This window comes from Ictalurus punctatus, chromosome 28, assembly GCF_001660625.3.
Source record: "Ictalurus punctatus breed USDA103 chromosome 28, Coco_2.0, whole genome shotgun sequence".
Taxonomy (NCBI): Eukaryota; Metazoa; Chordata; class Actinopteri; order Siluriformes; family Ictaluridae; genus Ictalurus; species Ictalurus punctatus.
Window position 1 is genome coordinate 12,531,043 of NC_030443.2, and position 17,202 is coordinate 12,548,244.

General features: G+C 37.6%; 1 protein-coding gene across 6 annotated transcripts in view; it reads right to left on the bottom strand.

The window, feature by feature from the left end:
- Nucleotides 1–496: 496 nt before the first annotated feature.
- The window catches only part of sh3glb2b (SH3-domain GRB2-like endophilin B2b), a 42,060-nt gene continuing 25,354 nt past the window's right edge, over nucleotides 497–17,202 (bottom strand). The window contains exons 6-12 of one of the 6 annotated variants that reach the window (XM_017460671.3): nucleotides 12,923–12,985; nucleotides 8,662–8,685; nucleotides 8,394–8,483; nucleotides 7,407–7,507; nucleotides 5,328–5,342; nucleotides 4,448–4,676; nucleotides 497–2,921 (exon numbers count right to left, since the gene is read on the bottom strand). In XM_017460671.3, the coding sequence (XP_017316160.1) occupies nucleotides 2,814–2,921; nucleotides 4,448–4,676; nucleotides 5,328–5,342; nucleotides 7,407–7,507; nucleotides 8,394–8,483; nucleotides 8,662–8,685; nucleotides 12,923–12,985 (630 nt within the window). In that variant the 3' untranslated portion in view covers nucleotides 497–2,813. The remainder of the gene's footprint in view (nucleotides 2,922–4,447; nucleotides 4,677–5,327; nucleotides 5,343–7,406; nucleotides 7,508–8,393; nucleotides 8,484–8,661; nucleotides 8,686–12,922; nucleotides 12,986–17,202) is intronic. The other 5 variants (XM_053677141.1, XM_053677140.1, XM_053677139.1 and 2 more) reach the window with 5 other exon arrangements.

Genomic DNA, 17,202 nt, shown 5'->3' on the forward strand with positions numbered 1-17,202 from the left:
TGGTTTCCGTAAACAGTTGTATAACCAAAATTTGGTGTGTGCCATGACACAATTAACATGGGCGGCTGTGGCTCAGGTGGTAGAGAGGGTTGTCCATTAATCGTAGGGTTGGCGGTTTGATTCCCGGCCCACATGACTCCATATACCGGAGTGTCCTTGGGCAAGACACTGACCCCCAAGTTGCTCCTGATGGTAAGTTAGCGCCTTGCGTGGCAGCTCTGCTGCGATTGGTATGTGAGTGTGTGTGTGAATGGGTGAATGAGACAGTGTAAAGCGCTTTGCATAAAAGCGCTATATAAGTGCGCCACTTTATTGACCAAGTAAAATTTCAAATAAATAAAATCAGATGGTCATTGAGATGGAATGACCCTTGACTTGTAAACATGTCCGTGTGGTTACAGCTCAAATCTAGCTCCAAGGATATCTGAGGCACTCTCAATGACTAATATGATCATCAGAATGCTGACGCTCAAAAAGAGATTCTGACCAGAAAGTATTTCAATAAATCTCTCTTTATTATGTTCAAGTTTCAGTCATTCAGTATGCATTGCTTAATTTTTAAACAAGCATCGATTACACAAATGGAGAAAGAAAGACTAAAATGGGAGAGTAATGGAGTTCACAGGGAAGTAACTGGAGAACATAAATGAGATCACATTTTATATAATTGGACCCATTTTGAGAAACATTTACAAACTTTTAGTCCCACAAACCACACACAATGTATATCTTGTCCAAATTACAATCACACCGAATTCAAACGAAGACACTTCTTAGATAGCCAAGGTCTAAACCAGTTTTTCTGCCACTGTAAAACAATCTAGTTTCAGGCAATAAAATAAACACACACAAACACACACAAACACTACCAATTTCATTACAACATTATGTGTATAAGCTATTGTTAGTGTTCTTTATATAGCTTCTTCTAGCTGGATGAGGTGTAAATAGAAAGAAGAATTGATTAAAAAACAAAACACACTGTCATTTAGGACACAAGGGAATTTTTCATAATCCAGATGCTTTTTTTTTTTTTTAAGGCTACACAGGCAGAATATTTAAACAGAATGTTTAAATTAGACATCTAATTGGAAAACTTAGTCTTTCAGAAGTCAGACGATTGACTGTTTTTCTCTGAACAGATTATGTCTACACTAAATTTTGTTATCAGTCGGATTTCTTACATTTATTATGAAACCTGACCATATAACTACCTTCCAAGGTTATCTGTTTGCCTAAAGCAATTGGAAATTGTAAATGGATGAAGGAAAGGAAAAGGTAATATGGTACATGGTAATAGAAACTGAAAAAGCATTTGCATCCGTTATAACTTTTCCTTAGTGACTCATCCGTCAAATGAGCAAGTAGATACTCAAACAAAATCATGGAGAAAAAGCAAAACATTGACCAGTGTCATATTTCTTGTTGGGAGGTTTGTGGTGGAAGTAATATTAAATGACAGCATTTCTGAATTCTCTAATCTAATTGGTCACAGCAATTCATTCATTTATGCCAGACTCTCTACATAATCAAAATACAAACAGATTAAAAAACGTGTCATTTAAAAAAACAAAAACAGTAAGGATGTTTATTTAACATTTATGGGAAGAGTCTCCAGTGAGTGCCAGTGCTTTGTAATTGACAGAGATAAAGGTGGTAAAGTAAAGGATGCGGACCTTTGTTTTCTTAGTAACAAGTTGGGGGGGTTGGGGGATTCCTAAACGGTTAATGCAATATTTTTGTTAAACCCCTTTAATTAAACCTGACAATCTACACAATAATCAGATCTTCATTGCTTAATTTCAAATCAATTGTGGTGGTGTATAGAGGCAAAAATGTCCAAATACTTATGGACCTTACTGTATAATGAATCATACTTCAATAAGGAAAAATTTTAATAGTTGGCAAATTGCAGTGGTACAAGAGGTATACTTTGGGCAAGCCATTAGAGGAAAATAATCAGCTTCATGGTTGTTGATTATTTTCAGTTTACATCACGATCCCTAGTGTTTTAATCCTTTAATGAATATTTATGATTGATGTGATGTGATGTGTATGTAACTACTACAGAACACATTCAAATATATTCTCTCAAAAATATCTCTTATTCTGATTTGACATAACTTTAACTAAACCTCTGTGGCAAACACAGGTAATGAAAAACATGATAGTTGGTCAATTCACTTAAAAGGAAAGAAAAGGCAATTGAAAATCTGATATTTAAATTTTTTCCCCTATTACCTTTTCCATTTCTACATGTAGAGATCTTAGTTTCCTAGTTAGTTTTCAAACTCGGATGGTATTTAGCACTCTCTGATCCTCAATATGCAATTCAAACATTTTTTTTTTTTAGTTTTTGAAACACAAAACCTACAATAATAATCACAAGAATATCTCTGAGGGGAATCCGAGACGCATAAAGACACAGGTGCCATGTGAAGCAAACCAGACGTAGGATGTTTCTGCAACATATTTACATTCTATATCTATATTTTTGCAGTATATTGGAAGCTGACATCTTTAAATATATCCTCATGAAACTCCTCATAGTAAGCTGACTTCTTAAGCTTTTTAAATTTATGGGGTAGGAATGAAGGAGCTGAACCTAGCCAACACAAAATATTCATGAAGTCCCAGAGTGTTCAGGTCTGTTTGAATAGCTTTGCTCATGCAAATTTTCCATTACATTCCCACTCACTAATTTTGCCCCAACAAACCGGACGACAGCAGGAATACATTGAAACTGTGTCTGTAAGGGTACCTTTGCTTGTTCTCATGTGCAACTACCTGTCTGTGCATGTGTGTTTGAGCATTTAGCTTAGCAGCTCCAAGTATGTGACTGGCACCTTGCCTTTCTGATTTCCCCGCTCGCCGATGAGCCAGTCTGGATCCATGCCTGGGACTGTGTAGACCGTAATGAGCTGAAGAGACAGAGCATGACACAGTCATATATCATCCCATTCCTTCCAAAAAGTTGTTCCAAAGTTATTCAAATATTTAATAAACAGAGACAGGAAAAGAAACGTATGGTACACAAAGCTGTTGTTTTTATGCCAGAAATATCTCTAAAATATACTAACTATATAACTAGAACAGTAGTGACCATGACCCTGTTTGAATCAAAACCAAAAACTAATAATGTCATCTGCTAATTCCATATAAATCCTACAAACTTAACCACTTCTTTTTATCACACTGATGAGAATCTGACAGATGTACACACAAGCTGAAAACAACCACCTACTGGCTAGAGGCATAAAGGGCAAACCAGAGGTGAGACTGGCTATGAAAATCTCACTGGCTACATTTACATAACATCAATACTGCGATATTAATTGTAATTTTCAGATATTCTAATTAGCATTGAGTCATGTAAACGCTGTAATCCGATTGCCCGATTCAGATTAAGACGATATTTTGATTCCCACCCCTGGAATATGCTTGTTTTAATCGGAAATTTGCTGCATGTAAAACAACTTATTCAGAAAATCCAGTGAAAGTAGATCTATGCGCATGCTCAGTCTGCAAGGAATTGTGGGTACTAACAGATGCTTAGCTGTTGGCTCGGTATTTAGGAAATGCAACTCGGGCGGACTTACAACAACCATGTATACAGGAATATTCAGATGCCTGTACGCATATAAACATCATATTCGGAATACGCCTACAACATGAATATAGACCTTAAATAGAATTTGATGTGCATATAAACAGTCACTGAGACAGCATGAGAAAAAAAAGCTGAAAAGACAAAGGGGAAGCCATATTCTTCTACATGACACCAGATAGTGAGATTAGAAATCATTACTCACGTTAGAAATATTATAATTGTATACTATAAAGTCAAACAGTACCAAGTGTGTTGAAAGGATACTCAGTATGAGCATATTGTGAATAACAGTCCTGGAATGAGCACAGGAAAGTCTTTATAATTACAGCAGCAGGTCTTTATCTAAAAGCTTCAGAATCCAAGCGACATTATCAACTGAAGCAAAGATTAGACTTATGTCATAAGTGTGACGAAATTTGATCTGCTTTATCTGAATCATCTAAGCTCCGTGTGTGTCTGTACATGTGCGTATGTATGTCTGATTTCTCTGCCTTGTATGCGTCAGCAGGTTATGCTCGGAAGTACGGCCTAACCTGCACAAATTGGGGGGGGGGGGGGGGGGGGGGCATTTTCAGTAAAATTTCAGGGGCCTTTCCAGTACATCTGCCTATGCAATGAGAACCACAACTGTGAGACAGGTTGTTGTTTGTTTTAAATCCTACCGGTTAGTTCTGCACATTTTGGACTTTTATTATTTTTTATTATGTTTTATTATTTTATGTAAATCTGATTATAACAACAACAACAAAAAAAGTACAATTCACCCCAAATGGGGTGAGGATGTTTTTAAGGTGCATTTTGGACTTAGGACACAGGCTACACACACACAGAGCCCACCTCATCAGCTAACAGCGAGAGTTCACTTGTGTCTGCAGCATCGTAGTCATACAGCACTTTGGCCTTGCGTGTGCCAGTGGCTGGAGGGTTCACGTCCTCAATTTTCAGTGTGTCCAGAGAGCTGGACGAGGCAGCTGGAGGAGAGACCCCGGGCACAGCAGCACTTGAAAGCGTAGAGGAAGTGGAAATTGCTGATGCGGAGGGATTCGCAACAAAGGCATTGGGAAACCTAGCCAAGAAAAGCAGAATTGCAATTGGCATAGGTGTGTGTGTGGCTCTACAAGCAAGCTACATTTCTAGAAAAAAAAATTTCCCCCGATTTGAGTTATATTATGGGAATGAACAAAATTTACAAAGCGAAGAAAATGTCTGTGAAAGCATATCACACAGTTTTGAGCACAGCAGACAGAGTAAACAATAGTAAATAGAGAGTGAGGGTGGCCAACCTGAGCGTGCAAATCAGTATCAGTGGTCACATTTTTTAATGACCACCCTCGCTGATACTGCTTTCATGTTCAGCTCGGCCTATTTATTAAACGTACTGCTTGATAAACAGAGCTAAATAAAAATGTTCCATGTTTGCTTAATACCAAGTAGATTACAAATTATAGTATCAGCATCGGGTTGGCGAGTAAAAAAATGCATTTAATCTTATTAAATCATAAGATGTTTTTCAAGCTATGGCACTGTACTACAAACAACACAGCCTAAATATGACCAAAACTACCAAGCATTCATTTATTTACACTTGACACCTTCATGCAGGAGTGTATTTTGAGTCATAGAAATACAGCAATATTTTATTTTTAAATCAAAGTATTTTTCATTTAAATATAAGAATTACTCTGGTGCTGCATGTTTGAGAAAGGAAATTACTCACGTATCTCCATTTGCACTGAACGCCCAAAGGAAGGAAGAAGTACAGACAGTTTAAGTACAGAGATATTCCCATTTTAAAATGATCCCATTCCATAAATAACATTCCCAGGTCACTAGACGTGCGATGTCGATTTATAATCCCTGATTTAAGGATATCCTTAAGTCATGATATATAAGGAAATGTAGACATAGCACAGTGGAATGATGTAAACCATTCATCATTGTTTATTTTCATTTGAATCAGCGTTGTGCGTTCTCGCTACTGAAGTCCATACAAGAGCAGAAAAAATTTAAAGCTGATTGCTTGCTTCACTTGCTTATTTTAGTCCACATAACTCTCACAAATATGCGTCGGATTCTACTGAGCATTCCCAGCTGTCACATATTACTAAGCAGCTGGACATCTAACTCTCATAAATGACCAGACAATTCCATGTAATATTTGGCCTGAACGTTGTGTATACAGTTGTGTACAGAATGTTGATACCCTTATGAAAAAAATTCAAATTGAAAGTTAGCAACAAAACATTTAGTGTGCCAAGATTCACAAATGCTTCATCATCATCCCAAGCAACAAACTGTAAAATACAAAATGAAATGAAACAAAATGATGTCAGTGTTGCACTTCCCTTTTTGAATAACATGGTCCAGGCTTTTATTTACTGCTTTTGTGTGTCTCAAACATTTGTCATATCCTCTAAACAGCTTTCAGATCCTCACAGCTGTAATATTCCCATATCCCTACATCTGCAAAATCTGATTCTCGGAGCGCTACATCTGCACAGTCTTCACGACATATCTGTTCAAACACATCCTTCTTTAGATCAGACCTGGTGATGACTAGGGACAAGACAAAACACTTTTGTTCACTTTCACTTCCAAATATGCCTTGTATCAAGGTTTTTATGTTTTTGATTTTTGGCTTTTTGCAGAAAACATATCTCTGGGTACAGATCGTGTCCTCCAAAACTATTGGAATGGAAAGGCCAATTCATTTTTTTTTTTCGCTGTGCACTGAAGAAATTTGGGTTTGAGATCAAAAGATGAATATGAGAAGAAAGTTTAGAATTGCAGCTTTTATTTCCTGGTATTTATATGTAGATGAACATAGCACAGATAGAACATAGTACATTTTGTATCAGACCACCAAATTTGTAAGCGAGCAAAAATATCGCAACGTGTCTTCCCTTTCTTTCTTGTTACCCAGGTGTTCATCTACTCTTGGTTCTATCATTCAGTTTTACCTGCGAAGACTGCATTTGTTGTTAAACAAATTCAGTCAACATGATCAGTGAGATAAGCCAACATGAAGATCAGAGAGCTGTCTAAGGGAGAAAAGCAAGCCATTTTGAAGCAGAGGAAAAAAGAGAAAATCAATCAGAGGCATAGCACAAACATTGGGCTAAGCTAATACAACAATTTGGAATGTCCTGCAAAAGAAAGAAACCATTGGTGTACTGAGCAACAGCAGCTGATGACAGAAACATTGTGAGAGCTGTGAAAACATTTAGACTGGCCAAGTCAATCACCAGACCTAGTCGAGCAGCATTTCAACTCCTGAAGAGGAGACTGAATGGAGAAACCCCCTAAAACAAACAGCAACTCAAGAGGCTACCGTAAAATTCTAGAAAAGCATCACAAAAGAAGAAAACAAGAAATTTGGTGATGTCAGTGGGTCACAGGCTCGATGCAATTATTGCAAGCAAGGGATATGCAATCAAATATTAAGTGTTATTTACTTTAATTAACGTCAAGACTTCTCTGTACCTATACTTTTGCTCACCTAAAAATTGGGTGGTCTAATACAAAAGGTTTTATGTTTTATGTTGTTTAACACATCTAGATGTAAATACCAGGAAATAAAAGCCGAAACCCTAAACTCTCATCTCATATCCTTCTTTTGATCTCAAACCCAAATGTCTTTGGTCTATAGCACAAAAAAAATTAACTGGCCTTGCCGTTCCAATAGAAAGAACGGGATATGCATATTCATACACAGCAAGAAGAGTCCAGTGCAGATAACATCGTTGACAAACTTGAGTTAACGTACTAAGCTGTAGCCACTTATGCGGGCACTCACCTACTGAGCTCCTTCTGAAGATCCTGCATGTGCTTGTGACACTGGGCATAGTAAGCTGCCTGGGCCTCCACAAATTCATGCAGGCAACGCAAATGATTTACCTGATCAGACAGTAATAAGGGAACATTTTATTTGACATGCATCTTATTAATTCCTGTTGTCTCTTAACTTATACCTGATTAACTTAATCAGCACAAACATATTTGATAACACAATAAGGGAAGACAGGAACTCCAGTTGGAATCACTGTAAATTACACAAAGCAGTCTGACATTTTTGCAGTAAAGGCAAAAAAAGGAATGGAAGGCTGTATACGTAAATCTCAGCTAATCTCAGGAGCTGCACTACAGTCAATGCATATTAAATTTAATTACATGGGTCCAGTTTTGCTTTTAAAATGGCTGAACCTGGATGAATGCTATGCAATGTATTTTTTACCCTGGCCTATATTTATGATTAGATTAAAATCCTGCATTTCGTATGCATTGTTATGTACAGCCCATTTTTAATACATGCTTTATACATCTATTATAAATTATATAGTCAATATACAGTATCTGCCCATACAAATCATAAGATGAAATATCCTAAATATATACTGGTAAATATATGCATGTATTTTCATCAATATACAGTATATTTAATATAAAGAATGAAAAATTGTCTGGTAAAAGATTAATCAATTACACAGTCTTAATTGGAATACAGGACAATATATAGACAGCAAAGTACTGTCATATAACATGTCACATAGGGTTACTGGCAAAACAACAAATCAGAAATAATTCAATTAGAAACAGAACTGTGGACATTTGTGTTTCCAAGACATCTGCGTCACGGAACGGGGAAAAAAATCCAAGTACAACTGAATATTTCATCCAAATATTGACTAAACAGAGACTGGAGCAGTTTTTATTACAATCTTATTTCCTCTGTGTGTGTTATTGTGGAACCATAGAGATATGTGTGATAACAACTCTGACTCACATGTGTACTGCTGACGCCTTCTAGGAGAAGACGGGTCACTTCAGCTTGTCTATCAAACTCCGTCTGAGCCACACGCAACTCCTGCTCTGCCTGAAACATGAACACAAACACACACAAGTCCAATAACACAATAAGGTCAAAGCAGGTAGCCTACAATAAAAACAGCCTGTACATTCAAATAACAATCTCTATATTTACATAGGGGCATAGTAATGCGAATGTTGTCCAAGCAATTTCAATAACCCGTTTTAAATGAATGTATACTTACTTTGTCTACCTCTTCACTCCACAGCTGATTTCACGCAGCACAACAGACAAGAGAGGAGGCATTAGCTATTTACTCATGCACATTTACTCATTCAAATTAAGTTTGAAAGTGGTGCAATGAGCATGGCTTTTAAAGCTAACCTTTAAAGTACTAATCACCAACAGGTGCTATGAGATCCTGTTTACTAAATGTTCACACATTAAACCAGTCTCTTCCATTCACAGACCAGGGTTATGTGTGGATGCGGCCAGGGTTGGACTTATGCATGGGCTAACCTGGGCTGTAGCCCATAGGCCCAGGTGAAAGAGGTTCCCCAAGTTAATAAAAGCTAAAAAAAAATAAATATCTAGGTTTTCAGTTCCAGTGATTGAAATATTTTTAAATTAAAAAAAAATATTGCCACTGGCTCACTCTAGTTCAATATTCCATTGCAACATGTCCTTTCATTTGTTCAGTTGTACACTGATCCTACTTGACTTGTATTTATACACGTCTTGACAGTGGGACAGAATGGTCACGGAATATGTGTAAACTACTGTGTAAAGCAAAATAAAAAACAAAAATACTTGGAATGGTGGTTTTTACTAAAAGTAGATTTTTCAAGGACTTGGCTATAAATGAATATATATGACAATATAACTTCTAAAAAGGTAAAGACCTACCTTTTTATACCCTATTATTTTAAGGATTCCATTAGGGCTAGCTTTCTCGTGGCTTTAGTTCAATGGAGCATAATGATGCATAGTAGAGTGTGTTGTGTGTATGCGTAAGAGTTGATTCAAGGTGGTGGAAATGTGTCTTTTTTTTTTTTTTTTTACCCCCCCGAACCCCCCGAGGGGATTTTCAGGTTGTTATTGTTGTTGTTTTTCATAACTACATCTGGGATGTTAGAAGTGCTGTCCACTAGGGGTCAGACCAGAGCTCAAACACACCTATCCATTCTTTGACAACGCTATTTTGCACAAGTTAAACAGTAAAGATGGCCAAAGTTGATGAAGCTATAATGATGTGTACATTGAGAAATTAGCAAAAGCAATGGCAGTGGCACCAACATAGATACTATATCAGACCATAAAAGCAATGACAGCAAGGTATTCTTTTACTATGGATGAAAGAATTTGAAGCACCATCATGTTGCTTCACATACTGTCCCCATCATTTATGTCTGTACTGTGTTAATGCACTGAATTGATGCACTGAATAAATGCAGGATATTCATGGCAGATGTCTTGCATATACATAGAGCTAAAAGAAAGTATAACCCTGGCCATATAACCCTGGTGTGGTCTGTGGGCAAATTGCACCATCTCCCTGACCAGGTGAAAAGGGCTGCGTTCCAAGTACTGCACTCAGCACATCATCTTAAGGACTGATAAAATACTTTATTTGTGCTAGTAAATTTTGTTAGATAAAACATCAAGACAAGAGGACTGTAGACTCGAGGACCAGAACATTGCAATCCAGATGAAGTCATTTATAAATGTAAACAGGGGCAATTATATCCTAAATATTTAAAGAATATAGCATTAGTTTGCTATATTAAATTTTCTATATATGCAGAGGACACGTTGCTGTAGTGCAGGGGACATTGATAAGGACATGTTTGATCCAGCAAAGGAAAACCAGAGCATAAATTAAATCAAGCTCCTTCTTTCGTTTTTGCAATGTGGATGAAGTTCTAATGTTCAAAATTCCAATCCCAAATTTTTCACCAGATGTGGAGCCACACACAGCATGTTTCCAGCCAGAGGCATTAGCTGGTCACACCCCTTCTTCAAGCATGACTTTCTTCACACCCCTTCTTCAAGTGTGATGCATTTTTATCCAGAAGACTAATACTTAGAGTTAAAACTCGACACCAGACAATGAGACAGTGAACAATCTGCATTTTCATCTTTTATCATCTTTTCACTGAAACTTTTATCTGCCTCCATCCCACAGTTAAGGCAAATTAAATTCTAAATGGGTGTTCACTATATAGGCTCATCCAAGTGTAAAATCTCAGTGGTGTACTTTAGAAATATTGGAACACTTTACAAGTAACACTGTAGTATGTTCATCAATAAAGATAATAATGCTGGAGAGGCAATTCTGTGTTAGGTAAGTGTGGAAAAAAAGCAATATTTTACTAATTTATTACATAACGAGAGCTCACTTAAACCCTTGACTACTCCATTACAGGAATATTACTAATTCACATAGTAGCAGGACAAAACTCCTACGCTTAAGGACACTTAAACCCATTGTATAATCAAGCTTCTATGCTGCTTGATGATGCAATACATTGGAGTTTAAGGCAAAAAAACCACAATATAAACAAGAATCTTAAGTGACTCTAAAGGTCTATAGAAAGAACCATCTCTTTCTCTCACGCTCTCTCTCCCCCTCACACAAAAAATTGTGCTACATCACCAAAAATATTTCAACCACTCAAATCATAACAGAAATAAGAAAGCAAAGGCGAAAACAAAGCATGATAATCATCAAAACACATTCAGAACTTTATTCAGAAGTTTACATTTTATATTCTTACTCAAAAAAGAAACCCGTACTTCATGGTGGTCTTGGCAAACAAGCGGATAAAGTTTTGTCTTACTGACAGTACACCAAGTGGGTGGGTTTAAACCCCAGGGCCACAATAGGGCCACAAGTATCTAAATACTATTTTGGTATATTTGAAGCCTATACACATCACATTGAATATTTTTTTTTTATCAATTTTTTCCCTTTGTATTGAACTTACCGGAGGTAGGATTTCTGATATTTAAAAAAACAGAACTCTAAACCCAACAAATCCCCAAAAACATTCTAATTTCAAACATTTTATGTAAATTGGGTCAAAGGTGAATCATCCTGCGATTCCCAGGGAAATTCCTCAATTTAAACATTTGATATGTTTTCTATGCTCTATTGTGAATAACACATGGGTTTAAGATTTGCAAATCATTGCATTGTTTTTATTTACATTTTACACCACGTTCCAACTTTTTGAATTGGGGTTGTACTGGAATAGTATGTTTTCTACAGTGATGTAGTGTATAGCATACTTAGAATATGCCCAGTGCAACTATAAGTAATGTTCTAGCTAGCTTGGCTACAATAATGCTATTTTGCTGGCTCATTGTTTTGTTACATCTTCCTTTTTTAATAATAATAATAATAATAATAATAATAATAATAATAAAAAGTTTGCTCTACTTCAAGGTCATGGTGAGTTCAACCACTCTAAAAGCATCTACTTTTCCCTGGAAATCCTGGTGATCCAACTTTTAGCTAATTTACATAAAATATGCATTTCTAAGATTAGATTTTGTTTTTGGGATTTGTATGTAGAGTTCTGATTTTTTTTTTTTATTGGACATCTTAGGGTTCCGGGGGGCACAGTGGATTAGTGGTTAGCATGTTTGCTTTGCACTTCTAGGGTTGAGGGTTCGATCCCCACTCACAGAGTTTGCATGTTCTCCCCGTGTTCCAGGGGTTTCCACCCCCAGTCCAAAGACATGCATCGTAGGCGGATTGGAATCTCTAAATTGTCCCTAGTGTGTGAATGGGTATGTTATTGTGATTGTGCCCTGTGATGGGTTGGCACCCCGTCCAGGGTGTCCCCCACCTTGTGCCCAGAGTCCCCTGGGATAGGCGCTAGGCTCCCCCATGACCCTGTGTAGGATAAGCAGTACAGAAAAATGGATCGATGGATGGATCTTAGGATTCTGAACTTTTAAAATCTGAAATTTTACCTCTAACAATTTCAAAACAAACGTCAAACATAGATAAAAATGTAAATTTATTGAATTCACCAAATTTCAAGATACAAACTCACTAGTCAGTCAAATGAACAGAGTACATTCACTGAACAGGCCACAATGGGGAGGATGGACAAAAATAGGAAAAGACACATTAAAAAGAGGAACCCACCCACACACATTCCTTCCTCACTCCATTTTCTCCATGTTGTCCTTTGATATTTATCGAGTTTTATAAACATTTTATGGCTCAAATCCCAGTAATCTGCTTGATAGCTCATAGCTCCGTCTTTGGAGTCTAGCTTGAACAACATGTATGCTAACAAAATATATATGTTGACGAGATGGACTGTTCAAGCATAAACATCTAGATTTTTAGATAAATATGTGGGAGTGTTTGGCAAGCATTTTTCATGTAAACTAGGCATTGTGCTTTCTATGTGGGATTGGCGCTTAATTTCTTGAGAGGGAGAGGGACAGGAAGAGAAAGAGACCAATATTATCTGCAGCACTCTTACCGCAGATGCACTGGCAGACAGAACATAATTGCGGGGCCTAGTCTCCTGAAAATCAGGTACAGCCTAAAAGTGAAGGGGGGAAACAGAATTTTACACAGAATCATGCATCCAGATAAACTGCCTCAGCACACAGCACACATAGTTAAAACTAAGGAAATGCAAACAAAAGCAAGCAAGCAGCAAAGCAAAACATAAGATGCAGAGTCAAATGGTAATCCATTGTCATTTCCAAAAAGCAGGCAGCCCCAGACAGGCGAGACTTGTTAATATTGCAAAATCCTATTTAAAACTTAGCAGCATCTCTCGTGTCATGTCTTCTTGTTCTGTTTTCCCCCCTGTGTAAATTGACATTGATCTCTAATTTGTATGGTTTGTGACAGTGAAGTCAGGCAGAATCTCTATTCAATGAGATTCACCTTAATGGTTCAATTATCAAGCCTTAGGCCTGTGCACAATCCAGCTTGTGCAATTTTATCAGTCACGCATATCTTTTAAAATTATTTTTTAATCATATTGTGACCTATATGTGTTGCTTTAATGCCTAAGTGATCCAATGGGATCAATTAGCTAAAAGACTGTACTATTCAAAGAGAGTGTATTGATTCATAAAGGGCAAGACCCACTTAATTTTTAAGATTCTCATCCCATGGTTAGTATGACAGAGTAAATAGGTATAAATTATGCAGTATTTGTTGCAAAAAAGAAAAGATATATATATATATATATATATATATATATATATATATATATACACACTTTACATATAAAGCTTTTTGTACATAACTATGTTTAATCAGTGCCCAGAAATCCAGACCCCAAAAACTCATATATTGCATATTAGCAGAGTCACAGAATACTGCAGTTATGAACACCTTAGTCATTGGGATGGCCCACCAATTGTGTGCTTTCTAAAAAGAAAGCAAGCATTAATTTGCTTTATGACAGTAAAGCCTTACAACACAGTAAATTCCAATATATGCACAATCCACAAAAGCACAAATATCTCCCTCCAATCCTCTGGCATCTTGCCTCAGCTTGACCTGAACCCTGTGTAAATGCTTGATGGGTGTCTGTCTACAAGGTGGTTTGCAAATAAACCTGTAAATCATGAAATCATAGTTCTATTTCAATGCTCTTAGCCACCAGGGGTAATTTGTAATAATCACCTGGATACCGTCTTGCTGTGACCTTCAACAAAGTCACAATGTAAAACGTGTTAGAATACCTCAACACGCTGTTTCCTTCCAAAATTTAACTGGACTAATCAAAACTTCAACAGCTACCATCTGTACATCTGCACTTTCCAATACTACTATTGGATACTTTATTATAGCACGATCAGCCATAACATGAAAACCACTGACCGGTGAAGTGAATATCTTGGATATTCGAGATTATCGCTACATTGGCACGTCAAGGGGTGTGATATATTAGGCAGCAAGTGAACAGTCGGTTCTTGAAGTTGATGTGTTGGAAACAGGAAAAAGGGTCAAGCGTAACAATCTGAGTGATTTTGACAAGGGCCAAACTGTGATGGCTAGACGACTGGGTCGGGTCTTGTGGGTCGTTCCTGGTATGCATTAGATAGTACCTATCAAAAGTGATCCAAGGAAAGACAACTGGTGAACCGGCGACAGGGTCATGGATGCCCAAGGTTCACTGAAGTGCTTGGGGAGCGAAGGCTAGCTCATCAGGTCTGATCCCACAGAAGAGCTAATGTAGCACAAATTGGTGAAAAAGTTAATGTTGACTATGATAGAAAAGTGTCAGGACACATAGTGCATCGCAGCTTCTTCCCATAGTACATCTTGGTGCCATCTCTTTCCCAGGTAAGAGACGCACATGCAATCTCCATCCACATGGCATACAAGAAAACGTGATTCATCAGACCAGTCCACCTTCTTCCATTGCTCCATTGTTCAGTGCTCTCATGAGTGGACAGGGGTCAGCATGGACACTCTGACCAGTCTGCAGCTACGCAGCTCAATACACAGCAAGCGGGGTTGCACTGCAATGTACTTTTGGTTTTTTCACCTTTCTATTACAGCCAACATTTACTTTTTCAGCAATTTGTGCTATAGTAGCTCTTCTGTGCGAGCCTTCACGCACCATACGTGTCAGTGGTGGACCCTGTTATGTTGTCCTTCCTTTGACCACTTTTGGTAGGTAGTAACCACTGCATACCAGGAACACCCCAACACACCTGCTGTTTTGGAGATGTTCTGACCCAGTCGTCTAGACATCACAATTTGGCCCTTGTCAAAGCCTCTCAGATCCTTACGCTTGCCCATTTATCCTGCTTCAAACACATCAACTTTGAGAACTGACTGTTCACTTGCTACCTAATATATCTCAACCCTTGACAGGTGCCAACGTAGCAAGATAATCCATCATATTCGCATCACCTGTCAGTGGTTTTCATGTTATGGCTGATCGGGCTATAATAAAAGTGTCCAATAGCAGTATCGTAAACTGCAGGTTTACAGTGTTGAGGGGTTTTGATTAGTCCAGCTGAGTGTTGGAAGGAAACAGCCTGTTGAGGTATTCTAACAAGTATTACATTGTGACCTTGACAGGTGCCATTGTACAGAGACAATCAAATGCTATTCACTTCACCAGTCAGTGGTTTTAATGTTATGGCTGATCAGTGTATAATATATTATGACTCTCACTTTACTATTAAGAGAATTTTATTGCCACAGTTGATTGCTGATACTACAGTCAATAGTTTACAGACAATTGTTGCACTAATCATATATATATATTTTTTTTAATAACCCAAGACTGTTCTGTTGTCCTGTCTAGATGACATGCACTGTCCTGTGTATTTACTACATTGTTTGAACTCAGCTCACAGTGTCATGTATCTACACTGTATGAAGTCCTCTGTAGTGTGAAACTGTATTATTTCATTGCACCATGGTACTGGGGAAGTGCCATTTCGTTCCAATGTGTACAAGCTATATAGAGGAATGACAATAAAAGCAACTTAACTTGATTTGACATAAATAAAAGTGTTATATGGTTGGAATGTCCAAACTTATCCATGATGATCCGGTGTGGCTGGAGGTTTTTGTTCCACCCACAGGAGCCACAGCTGATATTTGATTGACCGCAAAAATGAACTGATTAAACAGGTGCAATGAAAACCTGCAAAAAATTCCTGCCCTTTGAGGAAGACATTGGATACCTCTATCATATGGCTATCACTCCCATCATCTACTATCATCTTCTTTCATCTACTCAAGGCTGCAGCTATTCAGAACTCGGTGGCAGCTAGCTTGAGTTGGGTTAACTGCTTATCTTGTGTGGCTGGTATAGTCAGTGCTGCTGGATATGTGTAAGTCAACCCTAGAAACTGGAAACTAGAAATTAGTACAGCCAAATGGACTGCCCACATGGACTCCTCAACTCACCTGGCTAGACATCCACATACAATGGTGCTTGAAAGTTTGTGAACCCTTTAGAATTTTCTATACATCTATACTTCTATACATAAATATGACCTAAAACAGCATCAGATTTTCACACAAGACCTAAAAGTAGACAAAGATAACCCAATTAAACAAATGAGACAAAATATTATACTTCATTTATAATTTATTTATTGAGGCAAATGATCCAATATTACATACCTGTGAGTGACTAAAGTATGCTCATCAGGCTGGAAAATATTACAAAACCATCTGTAAAGAGTTTGGACTTTGTACACAGTCTGTCTGACTATGGATTGGTAAAGTAAGGAAATTCAAGACCACTGTTACCCTCCCCAGGAGTGGTCAACCAACAAAGATCACTCCAAGAGCAAGATGTGTAATAATCCACAAGGTCAAACGGAAACCAAGGCTAAATTCTAAGCAACTAAAGACCTCTCTCACATTGGCTAATGTTATGTTCATGAGTCCACCATCAGAAGAACACTGAACACAAATGGTGTACATGGCAGGATTGCAAGGAGAAAGCCACTGCTCTCCAAAAAGAACATTGCTGCCCATCTGCAGTTTGCTAAAGATCATGTGGACAAGAAAGAAGGCCACTTGAATAATGTTTTGTGGATGGATGAGACCAAAATATAACTTTTTAGTTTAAATGAGAAGCGTTATGTTTGGAGAAAGGAAAAAACACTGCAACCCAGCATAACCACCTAATCCCATCTGTGAAACTTTGTGAAACATGGTTTGGGTCTGTTTTGTTGCGTCTGGGCCAGGAAAGCTTGCCATTATTGATGAAACAATGAATTCTGAATTATACCAGCAAATACTAAAGAAGAATGTCTGGAA